Source organism: Hemibagrus wyckioides, linkage group LG12, assembly GCF_019097595.1.
Source record: "Hemibagrus wyckioides isolate EC202008001 linkage group LG12, SWU_Hwy_1.0, whole genome shotgun sequence".
Lineage (NCBI taxonomy): Eukaryota > Metazoa > Chordata > Actinopteri > Siluriformes > Bagridae > Hemibagrus > Hemibagrus wyckioides.
In genome coordinates, this window is record NC_080721.1 from 3942654 (window position 1) to 3956522 (window position 13869).

Consider the following 13869-nt stretch of genomic DNA (forward strand, 5'->3'; position numbering starts at 1 on the left):
AAACAAACTCCAAATCGTGAAAACCAGTGCAGTGTGTATTGTTTTTGCACAAACACACACAATCACACTGCTTTTGATGATGGAGACGCTTCACTTTACCTGCTGATGGTTTTTCCAGAGCAACATAAACACCATGCAGTGAAGGCGGAGCTTATTTAAATAAACTGCTCATGAATTTCTTCACCATAACAAATATAACTTATTTTGGAAAAAAACAAAAACAAAACAGATTTACAGAAAAATAGTTTTTTATTGAGTTTGTACGGGAACTCAACAGAAAAATAAATTAGGCCTTCTCTGTTTAATTAAATCTAATTACACAGAGATAAAGACCAAACTTTTATCTGCTTTCAAAAAAATTAATATTGAAAAACAATAAAACATTACAACGACATTTTACATTTTTCCTAAAAAAAAAGAAAAAAGAAAAAAAAAAAAAAAAAAGATAATAAATCCCCATTATCATACCCTGAAAATGTACAGCTGAGCCGAACGGTCAGTGCAGCCTGAGCCGAACGGTCAGCCTAGCCAAGCCGAACGGGCAGTGCAGCGAGCTGTATGAGTTCTGAAAGGTAAGTGTGTGATAGCGAGGATCTGATCCAATGCGGAAGAGCTTTTCTCCAGTCTGGATTCTCTCTTCAGAATGTAGATGGACGAGCACCTGCAGGAGGAGGGTGATGGAGATGAGGACTGGCGTTCCAGCTCCGTGTCAGTGGACACGACTCAGTCCGAATCAGAGAGAATGATCACCTCATCTGGGTCACACTGGGTTGCGACGTTCACCTGAAGAACGGAAGAAATGCAACATTAACATCTTATTTTCTCTCTCTCTCACACACACAAACACAGTCTCCCTCTCTCACTCACACTGTTTCTCTCTCACACCCAGTCTCTCTTTCTCTCTCTCTCTCTCACACACACACACACACCCTCCCTCTCTCACATACCGTCTCTCTCTCTCTCACACACACACATACCCACAGCCTCTCTCTCTCACACACACACACCCTCCCTCTCTCACATACAGTCTCTCTCTCTCTCTCTCTCTCTCTCTCTCTCACACACACACACACACACACACACACACACACACACACACACAGCCTCTCACTCACACACACACACACCCTCCCTCTCTCTCTCTCACACACCTTGTGCTTTTTTGGGGGTGGTGTAGAGCGAGAGCTGCTGACCAGATCCTGAGTGGGTGTGTCCGCCCGGGTGGAGTCCACTAGCACGGGGCTACAGGCCACTTTCACGTCCGGAGAGACATCACCGCCGTCACTAAACACACAATCACAGTCACTGAGAACTTCACCACATGCTGCTACACTACACCTCTATTTCAAAATCAAAGCATATTCTTTCTGTCTAATAAAACATTAATAACAACAGATATAACCTCATATATATTAAGAACACATTAACCTGATATCGCTCTGTCTGATGTTGCCGTTTTGGACGATGTGGTTCTTCTTCGATTCCCGTTTCCTCTTCTTGCTGTTCGTGGTCTCGTTAGTCACCTCGGGTATCGTGACGACGCAGTTCTCGGGCGTGGGTGGAACCTCTGAGGTTAGGACGATGCTGTCGGACTCGGCCGAGGGGCAGCTGTTAGAAACCAGCGGCTCGTCCTCTCTGGACAGAGGCTTTGGGACGCCAGAATGACCGTTCGAGGACGAGGGACTGTCGCTAGAACGTTTGTCTTCGGGGGATTTTTCTGCAGTAGCGCTGCCGTGTGTTCCACCGTCCGACTGCGGAACTTCATCTGTGCTTTCTTCTGCTTCTCCACAGCCAGGAGATTTAACTGATGGACAAGAGCCCACACTGCTGGGCTGCACAATCTCATCACTCACACTCATATGCTCCTCCTCCTCCTCTTCAGCCTCTTCCTCATCTGAAACGGTTCAGAAATTAATTAGTAGGTTTATTTTGCTACAAGACAATAAAAGGGGCAATCAGCAGCAAACACACACACACACGCAGACACACACACACGCAGACACACACACACGCAGACACACACGCAGACACACACACACACGCAGACACACACACACACCCCCACACACGCAGACACACACACACACGCAGACACACACACACACGCAGACACACACACACACCCCCACACACGCAGACACACACACACACGCAGACACACACACACCCCCCCACACACGCAGACACACACACACACGCAGACACACACACACACCCCCACACACGCAGACACACACACCCCCCCACACACGCAGACACACACACACACGCGGACACCCCCCCCCACACACGCAGACACACACACACACGCAGACACACACGCAGACACACACACACACGCAGACACACACACCCCCCCACACACGCACAGGCAGACGCGCACACACGCGCACACAGGCAGACGCGCACACGCGCACACAGGCAGACGCGCACACACGCACACGCACAGGCAGACGCGCACACACGCACACGCACAGGCAGACGCGCACACGCACAGGCAGACGCGCACACGCACAGGCAGACACACACACACCCCCCCACACACGCAGACACACACACACGCAGACACACACACACGCGGACACACACACACGCGGACACACACACACGCGGACACACACACACACGCGGACACACACACACACGCAGACACCCCCGCGCGCACACACGCACAGGCGGACGCGCGCACACACGCACAGGCGGACGCGCGCACACACGCACAGGCGGACGCGCGCACACACGCACAGGCGGACGCGCGCACACACGCACAGGCGGACGCGCGCACACACGCACAGGCGGACGCGCGCGCGCACACGCGCACAGGCGGACGCGCGCGCACAGGCGGACGCGCGCGCACACGCGGACGCGCGCGCACACGCGCACAGGCGGACGCGCACGCACGCACACGCGCACAGGCGGACGCGCGCGCACGCACACAGGCGGACGCGCACACGCACAGGCGGACGCGCACACGCACAGGCGGACGCGCACACGCACAGGCGGACGCGCACACACGCACAGGCGGACGCGCACACACGCACAGGCGGACGCGCGCACACACGCACAGGCGGACGCGCGCACACACGCACAGGCGGACGCGCGCACACACGCACAGGCGGACGCGCACACACACACGCACACGCACAGGCAGACGCGCACACACACACGCACACGCACAGGCAGACGCGCACACACGCACAGGCAGACGCGCACACACGCACACGCGGACGCGCACACACGCACAGGCGGACGCGCACACACGCACAGGCGGACGCGCACACGCACAGGCGGACGCGCACACACGCACACGCACAGGCGGACGCGCACACACGCACACGCACACGCGCACACACGCACACGCGGACGCGCACACACACAGGCGGACGCGCACACACGCACACACAGACGCGCACACACGCACAGGCAGACGCGCACACACGCACACGCACAGGCAGACGCGCACACGCACAGGCAGACGCGCACACGCACAGGCAGACGCGCACACACGCACAGGCAGACGCGCACACACGCACAGGCAGACGCGCACACACGCACAGGCAGACGCGCACACACGCACAGGCAGACGCGCACACACGCGCACAGGCAGACGCGCACACACGCACACGCACAGGCAGACGCGCACACGCACAGGCAGACGCGCACACACGCACACGCACAGGCAGACGCGCACACGCACGCACGCACAGGCAGACGCGCACGCACGCACGCACGCACAGGCAGACGCGCACGCACGCACGCACGCACGCACAGGCAGACGCGCACGCACGCACGCACAGGCAGACGCGCACGCACGCACAGGCAGACGCGCACGCACGCACAGGCAGACGCGCACACACACACACGCACAGGCAGACGCGCACACACACACACGCACAGGCAGACGCGCACACACACACACGCACAGGCAGACGCGCACACACACACACGCACAGGCAGACGCGCACACACACACGCACAGGCAGACGCGCACACACACGCACAGGCAGACGCGCACACACACACGCACAGGCAGACGCGCACACACACACACACGCACAGGCAGACGCGCACACACACACGCACAGGCAGACGCGCACACACACACACGCACAGGCAGACGCGCACACACACACGCACAGGCAGACGCGCACACACACACGCACAGGCAGACGCGCACACACACACGCACAGGCAGACGCGCACACACACACGCACAGGCAGACGCGCACACACACACGCACAGGCAGACGCGCACACACACACGCACAGGCAGACGCGCACACACACACGCACAGGCAGACGCGCACACACACACGCACAGGCAGACGCGCACTGGAAGACGTGCACACAAACACACACTGGAAGATGTGCACACAAACACACATACAGGCAGGTGCACACACACACACATACAGGCAGGTGCACACACACACACATACAGGCAGGTGCACACACACACACATACAGGCAGGTGCACACACACACACATACAGGCAGGTGCACACACACACACATACAGGCAGGTGCACACACACACACATACAGGCAGGTGCACACACACACACATACAGGCAGGTGCACACACACACACATACAGGCAGGTGCACACACACACACACACACACACACTCGCTCGCTCATAAAGGAAAGAACCAACTTGTGGTTTGAGTAGAGAGAAAAGTTCTGAACTCAAACACCCAGAGGAACACAAAGAGGAAGTTCAGTTCCTGCTTCTTGGTGGATGTGAAAGCAGCGAGCTAAACATGCTAAAAACTACTGAACATTCCACTTCCTCCTCCTCCTCTTCCTCATCTTTACTAAAGAAACCCACACTATAGTCCACTGGTTCACCTCCAGCACTGTGGAGAACTTTAGTGTTTCCTCAGTCGTCTACAGACATGAGGAAGATTAGAACACACAAATAAAAGAATCTGACCATTCAGCGGTGGGTCATCTCATTATTTAAAAAAATACGCAGTTGTGTGTGGCTTAATGAAGCACAAATAAAACCTTTCCCCAAGCGGTCACACCTGGTCTGACTTGTGCTGTGCTGGCCTGGATCTCCTCCTCGATATCCGGATCTGAAGAAGCATCATCTTCCTCCTCGTCCTCCTCCTCTTCTTCCTCTGGCTCCTCCTCTTCGGCTTCGTCCTCCTCCTCCTGTTCGTTCTCCTCCCCATTCCGGTCACCGTTCTCTACTTTTATGGACACCTGCTGACCATTCTGTGGGTCAAAGGTGCGAATGGTAACAGAGAGGGGGGTAATTAGGGATGATACAGACATGATCTAATCTTGTGATCTATTCTTAAGCTCATCGCGTGTTCCCTTTTCACCTCTTTTTTCTGCTTCTCCTTCCCCAGACGTTTCCTCCTCTCCTCCTCCTCGGCGTCATCCTGTATGTTGGCGTATTTGTTGATGACCTCCTCTATGGAGCTGAGAGCCAGCTCTCTGTTAGAGCGCAGCTTCTGGGCTAACATGGGGTCAGCGAGGGCAGGATCTAGGGCTAGAAGAAACAGAGTTGGGATCGAAATACAAAAACAGAAGGACTACGCTTTAAACATCAACTCAGAGATAGCTTACTGGGTTTGTAGAGGTCAGTGAGGTGAGAGCCGAAGTTGTAGACCATGTCAAGGTGGCGTCTCTCCTGCATCCGGCTACCGGTTTCCCGGAATGCCTCCTGCGCGATCTGCGTCTCCTGCTTACGGCTCAGCATGAGTTGATGGCGCTCGTTGGCGCGCTTGACCACATCCAGGATGTCCCTGTAATCCGGGGGGTTCAGTTGGATCTCGTGGTTGTTTAGGAATCGCTCAATCTAAAATGTGAGAAAAACAACCGTTGAATGGACAAGCCTTCATACACCGGCTGACCAGGAAGATCTGATCTTCACTGAAGTGCTCTGCTTCTAGAGAACTTTGTGACTTATGTTCTGGGTCTCAAATCTAAAACTCTTGACCTTACGTTCAAAAGTGCTGTAATTGTGTAGAAAAATAAAATAAGAATCAGTCCTGTTGTTCCAATACTTTTGAAAGGCCTGTAGATACAAAGAAACTGCAGAAGAACGAGTACCTTCTTGTTGATCTCTGGGTAACGAGTGCCGGTGTAGTGAATCCTCTGCTCGATGACTCTGCCGGTCAGCGTGCTACAGTCCTTTAGCTCGCACAGTTTATCGTAGATCTTCATCAACTGAAAGAGCAGAGCAGGAGGTTCGAGTTATTAAACAGTTCATAATGGGCCACTTTATTTATTCAACCTAGATTAAATCCAACTCAGGTCCAGGTTGTGGTGCTAGAGGATCCTGAAAGACTTACTTTGCGCTTGAGTTTATGCTCCTGGATGTAGCTCGAGTCCTCCTTCTCCAGATCCTCCAAACTCAAATCTCTCTCCTGGAGACGTCTGATCTCATCACTATACACCTTCAACAAGTTCTCCAGGTATGCTATCTGTGAGAGAGAGAGAGAGAGGGAGGAATTTAGAAAGTGTTCAAGTGTGTGAGAAACAGAGCGCGAGTGTGAGAGGGTGTGTGTGTGGATGAGGGAGTGCGGGAGTGAGAGGATGTTTGTGTGTGTGCATGAGAGAGAGTGAGTGTGAGAGGGTGTGTGTGCATGAGAGAGAGAGAGTGTGAGAGGGTGTGTGTGTGCATGAGAGAGAGTGAGTGCGAGAGGGTGTGTGTGTGCATGAGAGAGAGTGAGTGCGAGAGGGTGTGTGTGTGCATGAGAGACAGCGAGTGTGAGAGGGTGTGTGTGTGCGCATGAGAGACAGCGAGTGTGAGAGGATGTTTGTGTGTGTGCATGAGAGACAGCGAGTGTGAGAGGGTGTGTGTGTGTGTGGATGAGAGAGAGTGAGTGTGAGAGGGTGTGTGTGCATGAGAGAGAGTGAGTGTGAGAGGGTGTGTGTGCATGAGAGAGAGTGAGTGTGAGAGGGTGTGTGTGTGTGTGAGAGCTCGCGCTCTCTTATGCATTCTCATGCACACACACACCCTCTCACACTCGCTCTCTCTCATGCACACACACCCTCTCACATTCGCTCTCTCTCATGCACACACTCCCCCTCTCACACTCGCTCTCTCTCATGCTCACACACTCGCTCTCTCTCATGCTTACACACTCGCGCTCTCTCATGCACATAGACACACTCTCACACTCGCGCGCTCTCTCTCACACTTTGAACACTTTCTAAATTTCACGTGTTTACAGATTTATGTATCTGTAGCTCATCTGTGTGTGTGTGTGTGTCAGTGACCCTGGACAATGTGGATTGACCCCTACCTGTCTCCTGGAAGCTCGTTTAGTTTTTCTTTCCTCTTCCCCCGCTCCCGTCTGCCTCTGGTCACCTCCATCTTTGTCTGTGCTCGTGTGTCCTTCCTCGTCCCGGCTCTTGGTTTTGTCCTGCTTCTTGACGTTCGGGGCCTGGACAGCGACCCTCCGTTTGGTTGAGTGCTGTTTAAGTATGGTGCAGAGTTCGTTGATGTAAACGAAGGTTTTGGTGGGCTGCGCCTGGGCTCGGGTCAGGCAGCGACCCACGGCGTTCCGGAACTCCACGCACGTCAGGAAGTCCGGCGAAGCCTTGGAATATTTGACCTTCAGGAACTCCATGACCTCCGGGTGCTCTCGGGTGTGGTCGACGCAATGGTCCACAAACTGCCCAGGGATAAAGAGAAGAGAGAGGGAGGAAGATGAGTTTTCCTGCAACTGCAGCTAAACTGACCACACGAGGGTCAAAACATTTAGCAGTCAAAGAGGCTTCAGTGTGCATATTAAATCATCTGAGTGGTCACTGGTCTCTCAAACACACCTCGCCAAAGAGCTTCTCGTTCTCCAGTTTCAGGACATGGCTCTCCTTCTTGGCAGAAGCGAAAGGAGACTCGGGGATGTGTGTGGGCGGCGGCTCCATCATCGTCTGAGGACGCGCCGAAGACGTGGAAGATGAAGGCTCTTCGGCATCATCATCGTCGAGGATCACGATGCTCTCCATCACCTTCGTAACAGCTGCCATGGATGACAGGCGCTAAGGAGAGTCTAAGATCAAAACAGGCTTAAAATCTCTGATACACGAAGGGTGAAAGATGCAATATTTTTTGAGGGAATAAATCATCAGGCGTTTAATTACCCTTGAGGGGGGCAGACGTTGATGTTCAGGCATCCAGCGGAGGAGGCTGCAGGAATCACTGTGACATCAAGAGACCTGGTTTTATTTCTCCCGGCGTTTCATACCTGCGTATCCAGGGGAAACACAGCACAGCAATCTGGTTGCATAAGTATGTACACCCCTGAACTAACCCTAACACATCAAATCTTCTCAAGCCGTTCCTTTGACTTGAAGGGACGTGAGGTTTCTCGTCGTCTTTAGCTCTCTAACAGACGCCTGAAGGGTTTGTCCCCAAACAGACGGGTATTTGAGGCTGTTAGGGGTCATTTAGTCTGGAATAAAGCCCCAGGTTCAGCTGCCAACACCACCACCATGCTTCACAGTGACCACGACGGAGTTCTGTCGGTGATATCATTTAATATCACACACAAAAATACTCGTATTTCGTCTCATCAAATCATTACACACTTCTCCATATGGAGAGCGAGCTTTTGAGCACGAGACTTGAATTCTGAGCACGAGCCCGAATAAGATTGCTTCATTCGCTTCAACAGTCACGTGACCTACTAGTAAAAGGTGTGGACAGGTTTTTCTTGGGGTTTTTTTACAACCCCATTTTCTAAAACATTTCTACTCGTTTTTCACTATTTTATTATATTTTTTTATTTATAGACTTTTACATCCACAAGTTATCTAGCCATGGAACGCTGCCTTAGAAAGCTTCACGAGCTACGTTCACGAGCTAGCTCTCTCTCTCTTTAAATAAAAATAAATAAATAAATAAATAAATAACCTCGCTCAAGGATAAATTCAGGAAGTGTTCGTTTTTTAAAATTTTATTTATTTGATTTTATTTAGGTAGCTAGCGTTGTTTGTTTGGTTTTGTTTATTTTTTGGTGCAACTTGCTCCTTTAGTTAGCCAGTTAGCTTGCCAGATTCTGTTAGCCTGGCTTTCAGCGTTTAGGTTTCCGTTTCTAAACAATACAGCAGGCTGTTTAGTGTCACACGATTATGTTTATGTTTATCTTAACCCATAAACACATTTTCTACACAATAACAACAAAAAACAATCTCTACACAAAGTGGTGAGGAACAATAAACTTACACGCGCCATTCTGGAACACAAACGCTCACTTTAATAAGGTCCGGGTTGCCAGGTCTTTGTGTGAAAATCCACGTAAAATCACTCCGTCAAATATCGCAGTGTAAAAAAACACACACGCACACAAAAACGTGCTAAAATCCAGTGCTGTAACTTCCTAAAGTCTATATTTACAGTTACGTTTAAAACACAATAGAGTAGCTGGACAAAACATCGTCCAAAATCTAGCGCGACAAATCCGCACAGGAAATCGCGATCATGGCAACAAACCGACTCCACAACAACGAGCTCTCTGATTGGCTCGAATCAGAAGCGCTATACTGATTAGACAGCATCTTCCTCGTTTTTAAAAGTTTAGTGTTACTCATCGATGCTTGCTGCCCCCTGGAATCCACACAGTGGTAACATACACGATCCTAAAGCCCTATACGGATGGGATTAGTTTATCAATTTTTATTTCAAACAGTGTATTTCTACAAAGGTTGACGTCACGTAGCCATGTTTAGGATCACGCTTCACTTACAGTATGGATTTTTTATTTGCATAGGAAAATCACAGATGAAAATGATCAGGCATCATTTGTGCCTGATCTGAATGTAAATAATGACACAGTGTTTTGTTAAGTGATCGAATTCCTGGAGGTAAAAGCTGTACATTAGAGGCTAGCAGTCATAAGGACTCTCCACTCAGCCCACTGAGACTGGTAGGTCTGCCTCTGAGCACCAGTCCAGCTGTTCAACTGGTTCCAGACTTGTTTTGAACCTTCCTAAATTCTCCATACTGAGCTTGGCTTCCTGTAGCTGCTTTAAAACACTGCTGCTTGCCTACAAAGCCAAAAACAGACCAGGACCCACTTACCTCAAAGCAATTCTCACAGCTCACACTGCTCCTTTAACACTGCTCCACTGTTCCAAGCTCCTTCTATTCCTCTAGCACTACTCCAAGCTCCTTCTATTCCTCTAGCACTACTCCAAGCTCCTTCTGATCCTCTATCACTGCTCCAAGCTCCTTCTGATCCTCTATCACTGCTCCAAGCTCCTTCTATTCCTCTATCACTGCTCCAAGCTCCTTCTGATCCTCTATCACTACTCCAAGCTCCTTCTGATCCTCTAGCACTGCTCCAAGCTCCTTCTGATCCTCTATCACTACTCCAAGCTCCTTCTGATCCTCTAGCACTGCTCCAAGCTCCTTCTGATCCTCTATCACTACTCCAAGCTCCTTCTGATCCTCTATCACTGCTCCAAGCTCCTTCTGATCCTCTATCACTACTCCAAGCTCCTTCTGATCCTCTAGCACTGCTCCAAGCTCCTTCTGATCCTCTATCACTGCTCCAAGCTCCTTCTGATCCTCTATCACTGCTCCAAGCTCCTTCTATTCCTCTAGCACTGCTCCAAGCTCCTTCGGATCCTCTATCACTGCTCCAAGCTCCTTCTGATCCTCTATCACTGCTCCAAGCTCCTTCTATTCCTCTAGCACTGCTCCAAGCTCCTTCTATTCCTCTAGCACTGCTCCAAGCTCCTTCTGATCCTCTATCACTGCTCCAAGCTCCTTCTATTCCTCTAGCACTGCTCCAAGCTCCTTCTGATCCTCTATCACTGCTCCAAGCTCCTTCTATTCCTCTATCACTGCTCCAAGCTCCTTCTATTCCTCTAGCACTGCTCCAAGCTCCTTCTGATCCTCTATCACTGCTCCAAGCTCCTTCTATTCCTCTATCACTGCTCCAAGCTCCTTCTGATCCTCTATCACTGCTCCAAGCTCATGATCCTCTAGCACTACTCCAAGCTCCTTCTATTCCTCTAGCACTACTCCAAGCTCATGATCCTCTAGCACTGCTCCAAGCTCCTTCTGATCCTCTAGCACTACTCCAAGCTCCTTCTATTCCTCTAGCACTACTCCAAGCTCCTTCTGATCCTCTAGCACTACTCCAAGCTCCTTCTATTCCTCTAGCACTACTCCAAGCTCCTTCTGATCCTCTAGCACTACTCCAAGCTCCTTCTATTCCTCTAGCACTACTCCAAGCTCCTTCTGATCCTCTAGCACTACTCCAAGCTCCTTCTATTCCTCTAGCACTACTCCAAGCTCCTTCTATTCCTCTAGCACTACTCCAAGCTCCTTCTGATCCTCTAGCACTACTCCAAGCTCCTTCTATTCCTCTAGCACTACTCCAAGCTCCTTCTATTCCTCTAGCACTACTCCAAGCTCCTTCTATTCCTCTAGCACTACTCCAAGCTCCTTCTATTCCTCTAGCACTACTCCAAGCTCCTTCTATTCCTCTAGCACTACTCCAAGCTCCTTCTATTCCTCTAGCACTGCTCCAAGCTCCTTCTGATCCTCTATCACTGCTCCAAGCTCCTTCTATTCCTCTATCACTGCTCCAAGCTCCTTCTATTCCTCTATCACTGCTCCAAGCTCCTTCTGATCCTCTATCACTGCTCCAAGCTCCTTCTATTCCTCTATCACTGCTCCAAGCTCCTTCTGATCCTCTATCACTGCTCCAAGCTCCTTCTGATCCTCTAGCACTGCTCCAAGCTCATGATCCTCTAGCACTACTCCAAGCTCCTTCTATTCCTCTAGCACTACTCCAAGCTCATGATCCTCTAGCACTGCTCCAAGCTCCTTCTGATCCTCTAGCACTACTCCAAGCTCCTTCTATTCCTCTAGCACTACTCCAAGCTCATGATCCTCTAGCACTGCTCCAAGCTCCTTCTGATCCTCTAGCACTACTCCAAGCTCCTTCTGATCCTCTAACACTACTCCAAGCTCCTTCTATTCCTCTAGCACTACTCCAAGCTCCTTCTGATCCTCTAACACTACTCCAAGCTCCTTCTATTCCTCTAGCACTACTCCAAGCTCCTTCTATTCCTCTAACACTACTCCAAGCTCCTTCTATTCCTCTAGCACTGCTCCAAGCTCCTTCTATTCCTCTAGCACTGCTCCAAGCTCCTTCTGATCCTCTATCACTGCTCCAAGCTCCTTCTATTCCTCTAGCACTGCTCCAAGCTCCTTCTGATCCTCTATCACTGCTCCAAGCTCCTTCTATTCCTCTATCACTGCTCCAAGCTCCTTCTGATCCTCTATCACTGCTCCAAGCTCATGATCCTCTAGCACTACTCCAAGCTCCTTCTATTCCTCTAGCACTACTCCAAGCTCATGATCCTCTAGCACTGCTCCAAGCTCCTTCTGATCCTCTAGCACTGCTCCAAGCTCCTTCTGATCCTCTAGCACTACTCCAAGCTCATGATCCTCTAGCACTGCTCCAAGCTCCTTCTGATCCTCTAGCACTACTCCAAGCTCCTTCTATTCCTCTAGCACTACTCCAAGCTCCTTCTGATCCTCTAGCACTACTCCAAGCTCCTTCTATTCCTCTAACACTACTCCAAGCTCCTTCTGATCCTCTAGCACTACTCCAAGCTCCTTCTATTCCTCTAACACTACTCCAAGCTCCTTCTGATCCTCTAACACTACTCCAAGCTCCTTCTATTCCTCTAGCACTACTCCAAGCTCCTTCTGATCCTCTAACACTACTCCAAGCTCCTTCTATTCCTCTAGCACTACTCCAAGCTCCTTCTATTCCTCTAACACTACTCCAAGCTCCTTCTATTCCTCTAGCACTACTCCAAGCTCCTTCTATTCCTCTAGCACTACTCCAAGCTCCTTCTATTCCTCTAGCACTACTCCAAGCTCCTTCTATTCCTCTAGCACTACTCCAAGCTCATGATCCTCTAGCAAGGCTCCCACCACCTCTCAAATTACAGGGAACGCATCAAGACTCTTCTCTGTTCTGGTGCCTCAGCAGTGGAATGAACTTCTCCTAGCTTACGCCATAGGGCATAAATGTAAATTTAAATGTAAATGTAAACAAAATGAAATATTGGCTCTGCAGTTCAATGTTAACTCAGGGGGTGTGGTCTTACTTATTTGTTTGTTTTTTTGCTTTTGATTCTTCTATTAGTTGTTGTAAAGGTTAAGAAACTCTCTGGAGCTCGAACCTGCTTTTAAATCCACCCCTGAACATGACCTTCCCAGGTGCTGCAGGTCATGTCTCTGGTTCTGCTAGTAGAAATGGTGTCGCTGTGGTTTTCAAGGCAGTTGCTATGTTAAATCAGGGGGTTGTTGGTGGGTACCACAGCTGGAACAACCACTGTACAACACCCTAGCAACCACCTAGTAACACACTAGCAGCCACCAGGGATAACATAGGAACCACTTCACACAGCTGAATTCTATAGCGACCACCTCTAACAGCCTCATAACAACTTCTCAATGATTTTAACTGTCGAGCCAGAATCTAAATTTATCCATGAGCTTTAGCCATCTAGCGTTTAAGCTCCTGCTGTGAAGATGTGTTATAAGCAGTGTGTCTGTGTGCTCAGTTAAAGTGCGTTGTATTTCTAGATCCAGCGTATGAAGATCCTCCTGAAATCAGGCAGTTTGCACTTTCACAACGGCCCCTAAAGTTCTGACTCCATCGGTACTGCCAGCTCTGAATCAGCTTGCTAACTGGATTAAATGCTTGGACCTGGTTTTCCATTTAATGCCACATTCAAACCGCCTAGACTTCAAACAGTTTGGTGTGCTGTTCGTTTTCTGCTGTGGAGAAATTCCTGAATGTCTGAATATCAAACTAACCTTACTGCAGTAACCGACACCCAACCTCTTTATTTCTACATACAACTTTCTCT

The 13869-nt window shown here is 50.3% G+C and overlaps 1 protein-coding gene across 2 annotated transcripts; it reads right to left on the bottom strand.

Annotated features, from left to right (window-relative positions):
• Window positions 1–291: 291 nt before the first annotated feature.
• daxx (death-domain associated protein) lies at window positions 292–10164 on the bottom strand. Of its 2 annotated transcripts, none has more exons than XM_058405264.1 (12): window positions 10046–10164; window positions 8107–8210; window positions 7792–8015; window positions 7266–7637; window positions 6309–6440; window positions 6067–6183; window positions 5581–5812; window positions 5334–5503; window positions 5031–5223; window positions 1429–1894; window positions 1152–1284; window positions 292–783 (listed from the first exon to the last, which is right to left on the bottom strand). In XM_058405264.1, the coding sequence occupies exons 3-12, from the start codon at window positions 7990–7992 to the stop codon at window positions 724–726; spliced, it is 2076 nt and encodes a 691-aa protein (XP_058261247.1). In that variant the 5' UTR covers window positions 7993–8015; window positions 8107–8210; window positions 10046–10164; the 3' UTR covers window positions 292–723. The 2 variants fall into 2 exon arrangements, with proteins under 2 accessions (XP_058261247.1, XP_058261246.1); XM_058405263.1 differs by lacking the exon at window positions 10046–10164 and adding an exon at window positions 9191–9473 and having other exon boundaries at window positions 293–783.
• Window positions 10165–13869: the final 3705 nt, after the last annotated feature.